The sequence below is a fragment of the Pagrus pagrus genome (genome assembly GCF_965226575.1).
Source record: "Pagrus pagrus genome assembly, chromosome: 19".
NCBI lineage: Eukaryota > Metazoa > Chordata > Actinopteri > Spariformes > Sparidae > Pagrus > Pagrus pagrus.
Window position 1 is genome coordinate 8,782,974 of NC_140203.1, and position 13,395 is coordinate 8,796,368.

At 41.7% G+C, this 13,395-nt stretch overlaps 1 protein-coding gene across 2 annotated transcripts in view; it reads left to right on the forward strand.

Moving 5' to 3' along the window:
- The window catches only part of col27a1a (collagen, type XXVII, alpha 1a), a 75,809-nt gene that overhangs the window by 32,502 nt on the left and 29,912 nt on the right, over nucleotides 1-13,395 (forward strand). For both annotated transcript variants that reach the window (XM_084383017.1, XM_084383018.1), the window contains exons 8-13: nucleotides 1,456-1,500; nucleotides 4,274-4,327; nucleotides 5,356-5,400; nucleotides 6,467-6,520; nucleotides 7,327-7,371; nucleotides 11,813-11,866. In XM_084383017.1, coding sequence (XP_084239143.1) covers nucleotides 1,456-1,500; nucleotides 4,274-4,327; nucleotides 5,356-5,400; nucleotides 6,467-6,520; nucleotides 7,327-7,371; nucleotides 11,813-11,866 — 297 coding nt within the window. The remainder of the gene's footprint in view (nucleotides 1-1,455; nucleotides 1,501-4,273; nucleotides 4,328-5,355; nucleotides 5,401-6,466; nucleotides 6,521-7,326; nucleotides 7,372-11,812; nucleotides 11,867-13,395) is intronic.

The following is a 13,395-nucleotide window of genomic DNA, read 5'->3' on the forward strand; positions in this document are numbered from 1 at the left end:
TTTGTCTTCTAATGAAAAAGGCTAGTGAGAAGTCATTTTACTGTTGCACTGGCAGTTATGAAGGTGAGAGCACTGATGGAAGGTAACTAAGTACATTTACTCAAGTACTGTACTTGTTTTCCATTTCATGCTACTTTATACTTCCACTCCATCAAATTTTAGAGGCTTTTTACTCACTACATTAACTAAATGACTTAAGTTACTTGTCACTTTTTTGAGATTGCAAGCTGCATCAGAGCCAAATGACTGCATGTTTAAATTAACGTATTTTATCGACAATCAAATAAAAAAAAAATCAATAATAATTGCTGATATATCGGATCTGATAATTGTCTGATTGTCTGACTGATAATCGTTCGACCAATAGTATTCAGTATATACATACTTGTTAATATATCATTTTCTTTTACTTGTGCTTTTGATACTAAAGTATATTTAATATCAGATACTTTAAGACTTTTACTCAAGTAGTATTCATACGAGTGACTTTCACTTTTGCCAAAGTAATATTTTAACATGATATCTAAACTTTTACTAAAGTATGACTTCTGGGTACTTTACACAACACTGGGTGATGGAAAGACACAGGAGTTCTCCAACAGTAGCTTGGATATGTCGAAGATAGAGAAATGATGGTATAAAGTTTAACGATGAGGCCTGTAAAGTTTGGATAATTTTTAACTATAATATTGTGACACGTGTTGTTGATACAGTTGGGTATAATGCTGACGATAGGGTTTGAAGTCCTGGTATGAAGGTGTAAGCCAGTGAGAGTGATCATGTAACATAATGAGAAAAGGGATGCTGCCTCCTCAGGACTGAAGGATGGTTTACAGGAACTCAGGGAGTCTTGGCTCGGTACTCTGAAGCTGCGGTTTAGGAAAACGGGACATCAGGAGTCTTTCCTTTCTTTGCCCCTCTGTTTTTATTTTCTTTTTTCCCCCCTCATGCTCTCTCACTCTGTGGTCTGGAAAGGCACGTCTGCCTTCCCACCTTTGATTTAGCATTTCTCCGCTCTTTGTTGGGGGTCTGTGTTGCTGGAGTCAGCAGAACTGCAGAAAAGCACTATGTCAGGCTGTCTTCAGTGTTGTAGTCTGCTCTACAGACAGAGGGAGGGACCTGCTATCTGACTCAAACAGGAAGGCATTTATATCCTCGACATGCCATGATCCTGGCACGGCCTCCCCAGCACCATTTCTCTGTGAACTCAGTGGAAAGTCTGGTCCCTTGACAGACAGGCAGATTGATTCCTCACATATGGCACAGAGCTCGTCCCCGTCGTCGCTGTTATTGTTAACATGCATTTTTTATTTTGCACAAAACTCCACTTGTCATTCCCACATGGAGCGAGAAATCCTCCCGTGCTTGTCAGCTTTTTCCCTGTCTGTTATGTGTTTTCTTTTACGACTCCAGTATTTTACTCAACCCTCCCATGTCTCTTGTTTGTCTCCTTAGGGACAGAAAGGTTACCCTGGTCCACCTGGACTCCCTGGAGAGCCTGTAAGTATCTTTATTTCATTTTATACATGCCTTTCATAGACGTCTTCCTCCCATGCTTGTGCTGCTCTTCACACTGTTAATCCCACACTTGAAAAAAAGTCACATATCTTGCAATCCACGCCAAAATGACGTAATCTTGTCTACTTCACACATTTCCTTTCCTAAATGTCTTAATAAAGTTTTAATCTGATGATGTCCAACATTAAGGCCCTTATCAATTACTAATCCTTCAAATTCTAACGTCTCACCTCATTCTTTAAAACCTCAGTCATCATCCACTCAGTGTATGTGTGTGTGTGTGTGCAGGCACCAAGCATGCCTGCAGGGTTAGCCAGATTAGATTAGCCTGTTATGAAGCACTGGTGAGGACAGACATCTGGCCAAAGTGCTGTGCTGCAGCGATGCTCTCCAGGATATCAGAAAGCGATGCCAAAGAAAGAGAAAATAGAGAGAAGAGAAACAGGAACAAGCCAACTAGGCCAACAGTGACACACACACGACTGTTACACTGCAAGAAAGCCTTTCTTTCTCTGCCACTTGTCGCTCAACCTTCAGTCTCTCTCCTACAAAGTTTTACCTCGATGCTATCGTAATCGCAGGCATGTGTTTAATTTTTCTTGCCGTCTCTTCCCCTCTATCTGTCTTTTAATCACTTCAATGAACTCTTTTACAACTGGGAGGAGACGTGACTCTCGCTGTTTAGCCCAGAATTACTATTTTAAGCGTGGAGCATCCAGCCTCATGTCCAGAGCTATTTCCAGTTGGGCTGGGTCATTCAGTACTACTTGCTGTTGATACTAAGGAAAGGCCTTAGTCATGGAAAGCAGAGTGGAACATTCTGCTCATTGTCACAGTTTTATGTAAGTCCCTGTTCTCGGGCTGACGCACCAGCACAGGGAGTTCCCGCACTACTCATCATCACAGAGGAGTACATGTTCTCTCACACCGTCCTGTCCTTCCACTCTGACCATCCTCGAACGCCCCCCTCTTTCCCACAGAGCTTCTGCTGTTGCTGATGATGATCAGGGCTCTAGCCTTGAGTCTGAATCACCAGTGGCAAGGAGTAATAAGCACAACTGTTTGGCAGCGCCGAGTCTCCGGCTATTCAGAGCAAAGGCCAGCTGGTGTGCAGAAAGTGTTGATGAGTCTCTGTTACTGTAATACACCACAGGGCCGAGCTCAGAGCCCCTCCTTCCTCCTCGCTGCTGGCGGGTTAAAGATCCAAACCTCACTCAGCCAAATTCTTGTCTGCGTTTAACTGGCTGCATTATGCACTATATTTATCCAAGAGAGGGAACGGCAAGCCGTGCACACGCCTGCACGTCCGGAGTGTGTCAAAGGAAGTTATACATAAACACTAGTGAGCTGCGATTTTTGGACACAACCTGCTTGTGTGCGTGTGTTATGCTTACATACACTCACACACACACATAAACCAAACTCCTAATTAGCTCCTATGGTCTATACACAGACCACATCTTAAAAGATCTTTCAGCAGCTATGAGTCCTGGTATTCAGCAGCCTTGGTAGGAATGGGTGATGTGTGGTGGTTGAATATAGCTTATAAAAATGTAGGCAAGTTATGTTTTGAAGTATTTTAATTTTATTTCAAACCTTTTCCTCCTTGCTCCACTACTTTAAAGGGTAACTCCAACATTTTTTTCACATTAAAGTGTGTTTACAATTCTTGTTAAGTAATACTGCACATGTGAAAAAAAGTAGTAAAAAGCCTTCTGTGGTTGCAGAGGAAGCTGCATGTAATTTGATAGATTGATACATTGCATTGTGGGTAATGTCAGGTTTTGAAAAGGAAGACGAAAGCATGAAATAAAGAGGCGATGCTTCTGGTCCTCGTATCAATTCTATCATTTGTCCATAATTAGTCCAAATGCTAGCTGCAGGCTGCTTTTTAACACCTGACTCCTACGTTACCCACAATGCAACGTGGCTACTAAGTGATATCACCAGAGGCAGTTTATCAGATTACATGCAGCTTCCTCTGGGGCTGAAAAAGGCTTTACACTACTTTTTGTTTTTGTTTTTTTAGACCTGTAAACACACTTGAATGTGTTAAATTGTTTGAGTTACCCTTTGAGCTATAGATAGCAGTTACTCTACAAATTAAGATTTTATATCCAAACACCTATAAACATCTTACATGTACATTTTCCTTCTAATTCTGTTATATAAGTTTAGTGCAAAGGGTCTCATTTAATGCAAAGTTCTATCATGTTGAGTCAATGTAAATCAGTTAATTAACTAGATGTGTGAAAGAATAACCGGTTTTAATTTTATGTATAATAATGAAATGTTTAATGCATGAATTTCATTTGATCGGACTGAGTTGTTTAATATATTCACACTGACTCAACATGATTAGAAAACATTGAACTTGTGATGAATTAAAAATTAGATCAAACATTTAGATCTAGTTCTTACAGTCAGTGTTTTAGGTATAATTACTTTTTCAGTGTATAAAGATCAATGAATTTACAAAATTAACAATAAACCAATGGAGTAATGATAGTAAGAAGGGGATTAAGTGACAAACACATTCATCTACTCACTGCACAGTAGCATTATACAGTTTTAACTGTAGTAAATCCTCTCTTCTCTGTCTCCCTCTCTGCTGCTGTACAGAATGGCCTGCCTGTGTTTGTGTTTCTGTAATTTTGATCACCCACCCCACCTCTCTCACTCTCCATCTCTCCCCCCTCTCTCCCCCTCTCTCGCCCTCTCTCTCTCTCCCTCTCTCTCTCTTTCTTCCCTGCAGGGAGAGCAAGGTCCAGTCGGAAGCCCAGGTGCCAAAGGTTATCCTGGCAGGCAGGTGCAGTAAATCCTCTGCTGTGACTGGTACAGTTGTAGTCAGGGCCATAGTAAGGGCAGAGGGCCAAGTGGAATTAGGTTATGTTGAACAGCTGACTTGGGGGAAAAATATTTGGGTAAATACTGTTTAGAGGAGTTGGAATATTTTAAAAAATAAAGCAGTCCAAGAAAACAACATCAGAGGCTAGAGTCTCAGAAATTTGAAGCTGAATGGGTGCATTTATTGCACATCCACTGCACTGGAATGCAGTATATTACACAGGAGTACCTGTTATTGTCTCCAGCCCCTCTACAGTATGTGGACTAATAATTAATGAGCAAAATTTATCAAATAAAATGGGATATTTTGAACTATCAGATAAATGTGATTCAAGTCATTTGGATGTATTGTATCACTTTATTTTAATGACCATGAGTTGCAGTCTTTGGCCTGCAACTTCTTAAAGGACAAGTTCACCCAAAAATGTGGACTTTTTTTTAAATGTAAAAAACAACAATGGAATAAAAGCATAAAATTACTAGGAGTAATCCAAGTCTACGGAAGCCCCAAGGTACAAAATTGATTTTAAAAGACATTATTTACACCCTTTTTAAAGCCAAAATCAGCTCAGCTGCTAAGCTAAAAGAATTAGCATTGGTGCATGACCTTGACTGTGCGTCGAGGGACTAAATAACGTCTTTTCAAATCATTTCGGGATCTTGGCTCTTCTGGAGACTTGGAGCCATTTTATGTTGTTTTCGTTTGTTCTATTTAATGTTTTAAAACAAGTCCCCATCTACTTCAGTTGTTTCTGAGAACGCTGCAACGCTGTTTTGCTTTGAAGCTCCAGAAATGTTTTGTGGACTACAAAACTTCACCTAAATTTCCATCGGCATGAGGGAGAGTAGAAAATGACTACATTTTCATTTTTGGGTGAACCTGTCCTTTAATGCCCTCATGATGCACAATCACATTGAATTTTGGAAAACATTATTTCAGGTGTAAACCAGTAAAACTGCTGAAATAAAGTTCCTCTCTTTGTTTTCCAGGGTTTACCAGGGCCTATAGGACCAGTAGGGCCTAAAGGCGTTCGGGTAAGTTGCCTTAACGTCCTTCTTTTCAACTGTGCTGCTCCAGTTTGATTTTATCTGTCTAAATTACTAACATTGGTGCTTTGATGGGACCACTGAGTATGTTTATAGGCAAGGAGGTCAGCCTGACAGCTTTCTGACACTTTTCATTATGCAGTATTTTATAGAAGCAGATTGTAAATGTCACTTAAGCACGCAGAAAGTTGTTGATTAAAGGCTGTTGGTGATTTGCGCTGTAAACATGTTGTTGCATGAGAACAGGTATGTGCACCCAGAAGCAGCAACATCCAACTCACATTCATACACACTCACTCCCTATTAATAGAGCGCTAAACTCGGGAGCCTTTACTCGTAATGTAAACATTGTATTACTGTACACAGACGCATACTGAAAGACTGGCTGTTGATAAGCCTGCGCACACAAACACACACCCTTTAAGTACACAAACAAAGAAACACACGCTCAGGGACACAAACAGTGATTTTTATGTTGCGTTCCAATAAAGGTTCTTTATCAGCTCCCCTTGGCTGCTCCAAAGCCTCCCCTGCCCCCACTGGCTGGAATTTCCTGTTTAAGCTCCGTATGAGGCCCTGCTGTCTTAAGGAGGCATTCTAGTCCTCTCTCTCTCTCTCACTGAGCCACCTTTCCAAATATTCTGCACTCTCTTTTGCAGCGCACTCCATATTGTGCACGCTCGACTCGCCTGAAACTGGCATCTATCTTAAACGTTCCTCCGGTGTTCAACTGTTGTGGTGTTTGTGCTTGTTTTTTCCTCTGTGTGTGTGTCTCACCCTGTACCGACAGCTCAGTCTGATGTCCTGGCCACCTACAGAGATCCCTGGCGTGAGGGTATGTGCCCTTGGACTACATCGTGGAAGCCAGCACCATGCAGTCCATGGGCATATACACTTGCCTCATGGCTTGGTTCTTCATGGAATCCCACCCTATCCATGCTGGACCGTCGGGCCCTGAAACGAGCCAATGGGAGTTGCTGTTCCTCCTGCTGCTTTTTACAGCGTCCAAATACTCACATCCCATTTCCCTCCTCTCTCCTCTCCTCTCCTGCAGGGTTTCATTGGAATCCCGGGGCTTTTTGGCCTTCCTGGGCCTGATGGCGAAAGAGTGAGTTCTTACCAAATGTGTCATTTCTCTCGAGCACTGTCGATAATTGCAAAAAAATGCACAGTGACTAACTAAAACCCAGTTAATGGTCCTATGGGATGACAACAGTGCATCTCCTGCCATCCCATTCAGCTGTCTTGTTGTTGTTATAAAGCGGGATACAGTCCCCAGCTGTCCGAGAGAGATGCTGCTGTATAAGGCTGCGTGGGAGTGTTGATGACTCATATGATAAAAGCCCCCTCTTAGAGCCTTTGAACTGCCTGAACTCATCAAGGCCTCCCTCCTTCTGTACAGCCTCTAAAACATGAAGCGATTAGCCTACTTATGACATGCTCCAGAGGGTTGCGTCAGCGCACAGAGCAGGCTGTAATCACGACCTCTCCAGCCAGCCAGCTAGAAAGCAGGATGGTTCACACCTTATACTGTAGCTGCACACAAGAGACGGTGTCTGCCTGTCTTCTCCCAGGAGAAACTGGTGTTTATTTAACATATATATATGTATTAGATGGAGGCCTAAATCCCTCATAATAGGCTGGGAAAATGTTGGATCAGCTGCAGTCAGCTGTTCCTCCCATCTGTTGAAGCAGGAGTTGAGAGGAGCTCACAGTTATGGCTTTTTAATTGTGTGTTTTGGGCTTCAATCAGTCACGACCAAGTGTGTTATGTTTTGGTTTTGATATGCTTTTTACATAATGTATTTTCTTTTCTCTTTCTTCTTTGTTTTTCTGTCTTCCTCGAACTCTTTCCTCTCCCCCTTCTGCTTTGTTTTCTGTTCCGCCTCCGCTCTCTCTTGTTTCGAATTTCAGGGCATTCCCGGCGAACCAGGGAAGAGGGGCAAGATGGGTAGGCCGGTAAAGTTTTGTCTCAACATACTTTACAGATAATCTTACCAAAGTGTGATGAATTGTGCTGGGGGTGTTATTGATGGAGTGTGAATGCACAGGGCTCCAAGCTAACTTTACAGAATGGTTGCACTGGTGCGCCTGACTTTTTCAGTTAGGCGCACCAGCACATCATTTAGGTGCACCTACAGTAATAATACATTTTAACTTAATTTCTTAATGCATTATGTAAATTATCGTAAACAGGAATAAAGGTGCAAAAACATGTTTTTTCTTATTTGAACCACAGCACACGCAACATGTAATTGCAATAACCTCAATTGTTTAAAAATAAATAACTACACTTCAGGCGCACCTGTGCGACCAATTAAAATGTTTCGTCGCATTTGACATATTTTTTGGCACATTTGCATCCAATATAATCACACCCTGGAGCCCTGATGTACCATTTGTTATATTTGACTTTTAAAAGATAAGACTGGGACGTTGGGAGATTGATACCAACCAACAGTGTGATTATAGATCTCAAAGGAGAAGTTCACCTGCAAATGAAAACTCTGTTTTCAGCCCCAAACAAGATGGAAAGTCTGCTGAAATTTTGCAGTCCTCAAAACATTTATGGAACTATGGCTGAGCAGATACTGACTGAATTTTCATTTTTGGGTGAACTTCTCCTTTAATGCTCCATGATCACAGCCACACTCATATGAGGCAATCATATAAATAAGCATTACAATGAATGGTTAGAATTGGGTCAGATTGAGAGCTTTTGGTGCAAAGCCTCCATCACCTACACATGTGAAAATTTATAAGGTCCGCATTTACGTCATCGTTTGAGTCGGCTCAGTGTTTCCATGCCTGTTGGAAGGGTTAACTGCAGGCAGAATGTGTGTGTAGTCCCACCAGCCGCACGTCGGGGTCTTGGATGATACAAGAAAAAGGCTTTTGTTGCCATAAAGGGCTTTTGGTCCCCCTTCGCACCCCACACCCCCCCCACCCCAGCATGGAGCCGAGCCATTTGGAGGAAGCCGTCGGTTCTGTTGTGTGTGTCAGATAGTGTTCAAAGTCAGTTTGACATAGTGTTTCAGAAAGAGTGTGTAACCCTGGATCTCGCTGCTGAGATCATTCTGCAGCTGTTGCTTATTGGCTTTTCAGTAAATAAGGCATTTATAGAGCAAAACGTCTCAACACACGCAAGCCAGTGTCCGCTTAGTGTGAGGTTTTGAGCGCTGCAGCTTATTCTGTAATTAGACAAATGTTTAAGAAGTAGCTGTGGATACATATCCGCCATGTGTGAGGCCTTTTTTTATCACGTGTGTGTGTGAGTTCTTTCCACTCGAATAGGGCTGCATCGTAAGATCATGAGCTGATTCAGACACTTTCCTGCAACAAAGAAGGTGTCAAGGCCGTTTCGCAGTTTTGGCACAGGTCATGCGAAGCTAAAAGTATTCACCTTGAAGTGCTGGATGATTTAATGACAGCAGCTAAAACACGCCTTTTCAAGGCCGCAGAGAAAATAGGACGATGCATTACAACCCGTAACATATTTATACCAAACAGCTGAAGAGTGTTGCAGAGGATTCCTGTAATTTTGACCATTTCGCAATCTGTAAAAGGCCATTTTAGCTGTACAGCCCCTATAAGTGACCTGTAAAACGAAATGGAAAACACACATAGCGTCGCCATCATTGTCGCCGTCATCTGGTTTCAGTGCTCCTGCTCTCATGGAAAATGGAAAGCTAGGACACTTACAGGATGATCCCTCAGAGATCATCCCTCTCCTCCCAGCCGGAGGAGAAAGAACAGAAGAAGCACCTGAACCTGAGCCAGACATTTTAATGACCATAACCACAGCGCTTGCACTCTGTCGAGGAAACACACACACAGACACACACACACACACACCCCGCCATCTACCAAAAGGCCGATGAGGGAATAGATATATCTAAAACAGTGGCGCCCATAAAAAAGTTTTCCAAAGTGCGTCGCCAACAGTTCTGCGTTTTAACTTGAGGGTTTTGTTTATCTTCTCGATGTCATCAGACGCATCATTTGCTTTTCTTTCACATCAACCAAATATCTGACAGTGAATGAGCTACTGTGTTACTATTAAGTGATGAAGCTGAGGAACAGAGTTTTCTGACATCAGTTAAAAGCATGTGACTCTCTTCAAAGGCTTTTTTTTAAGCGCTGTTCTTGGCAAAGCTACCATTCCCACATTTGTCCATAGTTTGTGTGGCGGTGGTGACAGCTTGTGTGATTCATCGTTTGGGTCACTCGCATGCTTCATAGACTTTGGTTGCACTTGTGCTTCCCCCTGTGTGCATAATCTTTTGGTACCATAAAGCAGTCCCATGCAGTCGTCCAACAGCTGGGAAGGAACAGAGAAGAAGAGCTTTTTCTCAATGACCTGATGAGACGTGCCGGTAGATTTACGGGTAGCTGAACATCTACGTACCATCAGTCACAAGGATTATATAAGTCAAAATGGTCCCAGACTGGTTTTCTTCCTTGCAACAGAGTTACATTTAGTCAGCAGATTCTATTTCTAAGACACTTTCAGTGATTGAAATAAGTATACATGCTGTATATCTAAACATCTCTACTTTTACAAAAATAACTGCCATTTACTGGAGGTATCTACAGTAATGAGCATTTTGGAACAATGTGCAGAGGCCACAATAGCACAACGTAGCCATTATGAGTGGTTCTGGATGCTCGAGGGTTTAAGATACATTGGCACACTCACGCTCTCCGCAGATGTGGTTTCTCTTTGCAGCACCAGCAGCTGTTAGCGTAGCTTAGATTAGCATCCCATTTACTGCTAAATGGACAGAGTAATTACTTGGCTGCTTGTCCCTCTAGTAGTTGCATTTAGAAAGTGCACTCAGACTTGGTAGAAGATTTGACTGCCCATGCCCTCCAGCTGATAGATTTAATGCGTATAATTGGGCCATTATGCTCTTATTTTGTACATATTTCAGATTGCTTATGTCTAATGTTATGTTTGGCTCAGACAAATTGTTTTAATTGCCGTGCACTTACAGTAGCAGCACTTTTGGTTGTGTAACAATCATAAAAAACGTTCTTGATTCTGCGAACACTTTACACACCCTCCTCCAATGAAAAGCATTTTTCTGCCATATTTTGCAAGGAGTTTCTTTAATTTTGCCAATGAATGCAATTAGCATTTCATTTAACTGTATTTACTGTACACTAAAGCAGCCATAACCAAATTATTTATATTGGCAAAGATCAAATAACTTCTTTTATGTGGTTGGAGTTGCTCATAGTGATGAACCCACAAAGAAGGATCAGCCAACCCTGCAGTCTCCCTCGGTGCTAAAGAGCTTTATAGAATATTTTAACTCAATGTTTTGTTTTTACTGGTTCTCAACTTTGCTGTTTTGTTTTACTCTCAGTGATCCCATAATTTCATTTTTAGACGCAGCAGGCAGTTGTTTTCCTTAAAAAAAAGCGTAGCTTCAGAACACCAAACGGCAGACAAAACAGATTTAACGACTAGCTGGTGGTTTCCATCTCACAACAGTCTCCTGTCTCATCTCTGCTGTTTCATCAGTGGCTGAAGAGTATTGTAGTTTATATTTTTTAATAATGTTTCCTTTAATTGCAAATTAATTATTGAAGGTTAGTAATTAGCATTTAGCAGCTAAAGAGACAGATATTGCCCTGAGTTGACATGGATGAAACATAGAGTGCTGCGGGGATGAGTCGGAAGTGTTAGCATTTTTGTACTTCCTGTTCCCTCGTTTAAATAGGATTTTGGAAACAAGGTCTGTGGTTAACGCAAGCTTAACTTTTTTGTTCTACGACATAAAATACCCCACGTTTTGCATCAAAAAAGCGTTGTGTATGTGTGGTTGCTAACACGTGGCTAACTGACACTACAGAGGTGGTTGGGGACGTCTTTACAGGCGAACTTTAGCTGCAAACTGTTCCAGCTCTGACTTTCTGACTTGCAGAATGAGAATGTATAGCATAGTGTAGTAGGAAGCTTAGGGGTTGTGATGTCGAAGTCATGCGACCGCGATGTAGTTTGTTTACAGCCTAACGTTAGCTTTTTACTTCTGACGATTTCATTTACGGTTCAAAAACCACAGAAGTGGTGTTCATCTGTGATCTGTATCATGCTGAACAAATTTTAAAAAGTTATTTTGTGCAATAATCCAAAGAATTGCTTTTTGACAAGGGAATCGGATGCTAACTTCCGGGTTCAAGCTACAAAAATCCTGCAGCACTCTATGTCGCTGCATATCTGGTGGGTGTGTAAATACACAACTCTTTGCTAAGAAGTTCTCCCTAGACGGTATGATTGTTGTGTTAATTATAGGTTTAATAAAGCAGACAGCACTCTTTAAATTTATTGGATGTCTCAGTTTTTCACTTTTTGAGTGCAGCGGAACATAAAAGTTACTCTCTCTGTCCTCAGGGGTTTCCAGGGGACTTTGGGGAGAGAGGACCACCTGGACCCGATGGAGAGCCTGTATGTCGCACACTCACAGTCACACGCCTGAATACATAACCAATCCGTTTGCTCACACACACCAACACGCAGCCCTCCCACATACACTCACACAAATGGAGAGCAGTGGTTTCGCTCACACGACCACCCCCCTGGTGTTTTAGTACTGACATTTTGGCAGCGCCGGTGAGTAAATCATCTGGCAGTCCAGCGGTTCGCCTCTGTTTTTTCTGTTTTATTTGAAGTTAGTTTTCTGCTCTGGACAAGCTTTACTGCCGTTAGGATTTAATTTCATCCCATGGCTTCCTCTGTTGTAGATAATTTTTCTTGGCTCTCCGTTTTAAAAACCTGCAGTAATAAAGAGGGGACCAGTTAGCTTTCCTAGCTTTCATATGCAACCTTTTCCATTTCTTTTCTACCAATGTGTGAACTGGCCACCTACACATATATGCAGTGTTAGGAGGAGGTGTTATCCAAGAATAGTAAATGATGTAACAGTGTCGTTTTGAGTAATTGTTCCCAATTAAGAAACGATTGGTCAGCTGGACTGTGTGCCAGTCTGTCCCATGCTCTCGTCCATTTGGAAGGCATCAAATTAACTGATCGTAGCATTTTTACTATTTTTGGATATTCACTACAAGTCTGAAAAATGTAGCACTTCGTCAGTCAGAGTGGAACGCTCTAAAATAAAAACATAAATACATCAGCTAGTCGCTCTTTAACAAACTCTGAAATACTTAATAAACATAATGAACAGGAGAAACACTTTGCTCTGACTTTTCCAGTGGTTCAGTCTGGTAGATGATACAGCCCTGCTGCTTTTCTTCTCCCTGGGAGGAGGGAGTGTGAATTATGCATTATTATGAGAAAGGAAAGTTATGTGCTTTTCACTTCTCCGGCAAAAAAAATCTAGGGAAAGATGTCTCTTCAATTTTTTGGGAAATAAAACGGCAGGGAAAAGGCAGAGCATCCCTGTTTTATCTGCTATGAATGATTAACAAACAAGACTTTACAGTCGTGCTGGCAGCTCTGTGAGGCTTGAATTTGAGCTAAGTGCTAACAGCAGAATGGTAACATGCTCACACTGGCCATGCTAATATGCTGATGTTCAGCAAGTATAATATTTACCATCTCCCCTTTCAGAGATTAGCCTCATAAAGGATAAGTTCACCCAAAAATGAAATCTCACTCATTATCTACTCAACCTCAAGCCAATAGAAAGTCAGGGTAAGTTTCCTAGTCCACAAAACATTTCTGGAGCTTCACAGCTAAACAGCGCTGCAGCATCCTCCTGAACAACTGAAGTAGACTTCTTTCAAACTGTTAAAAAACTACTGAAAAAAACAAACATAAAATGGCTTGAAAAGACTTTATTTACACCCTTCACAAGCCAAAAAAACAAAACAAAAAAACAGCGTTAGCAGCCGCTGAGCTAAAAACATTAGCATGCACCCTGTCTGAATTGGGTGCACAAGCACGACCATGTGTCAAGGGTATAAATATCTTCATTCAAGTCTTTTCAAATCAATTTGGGAACTTATCCTTTAGCA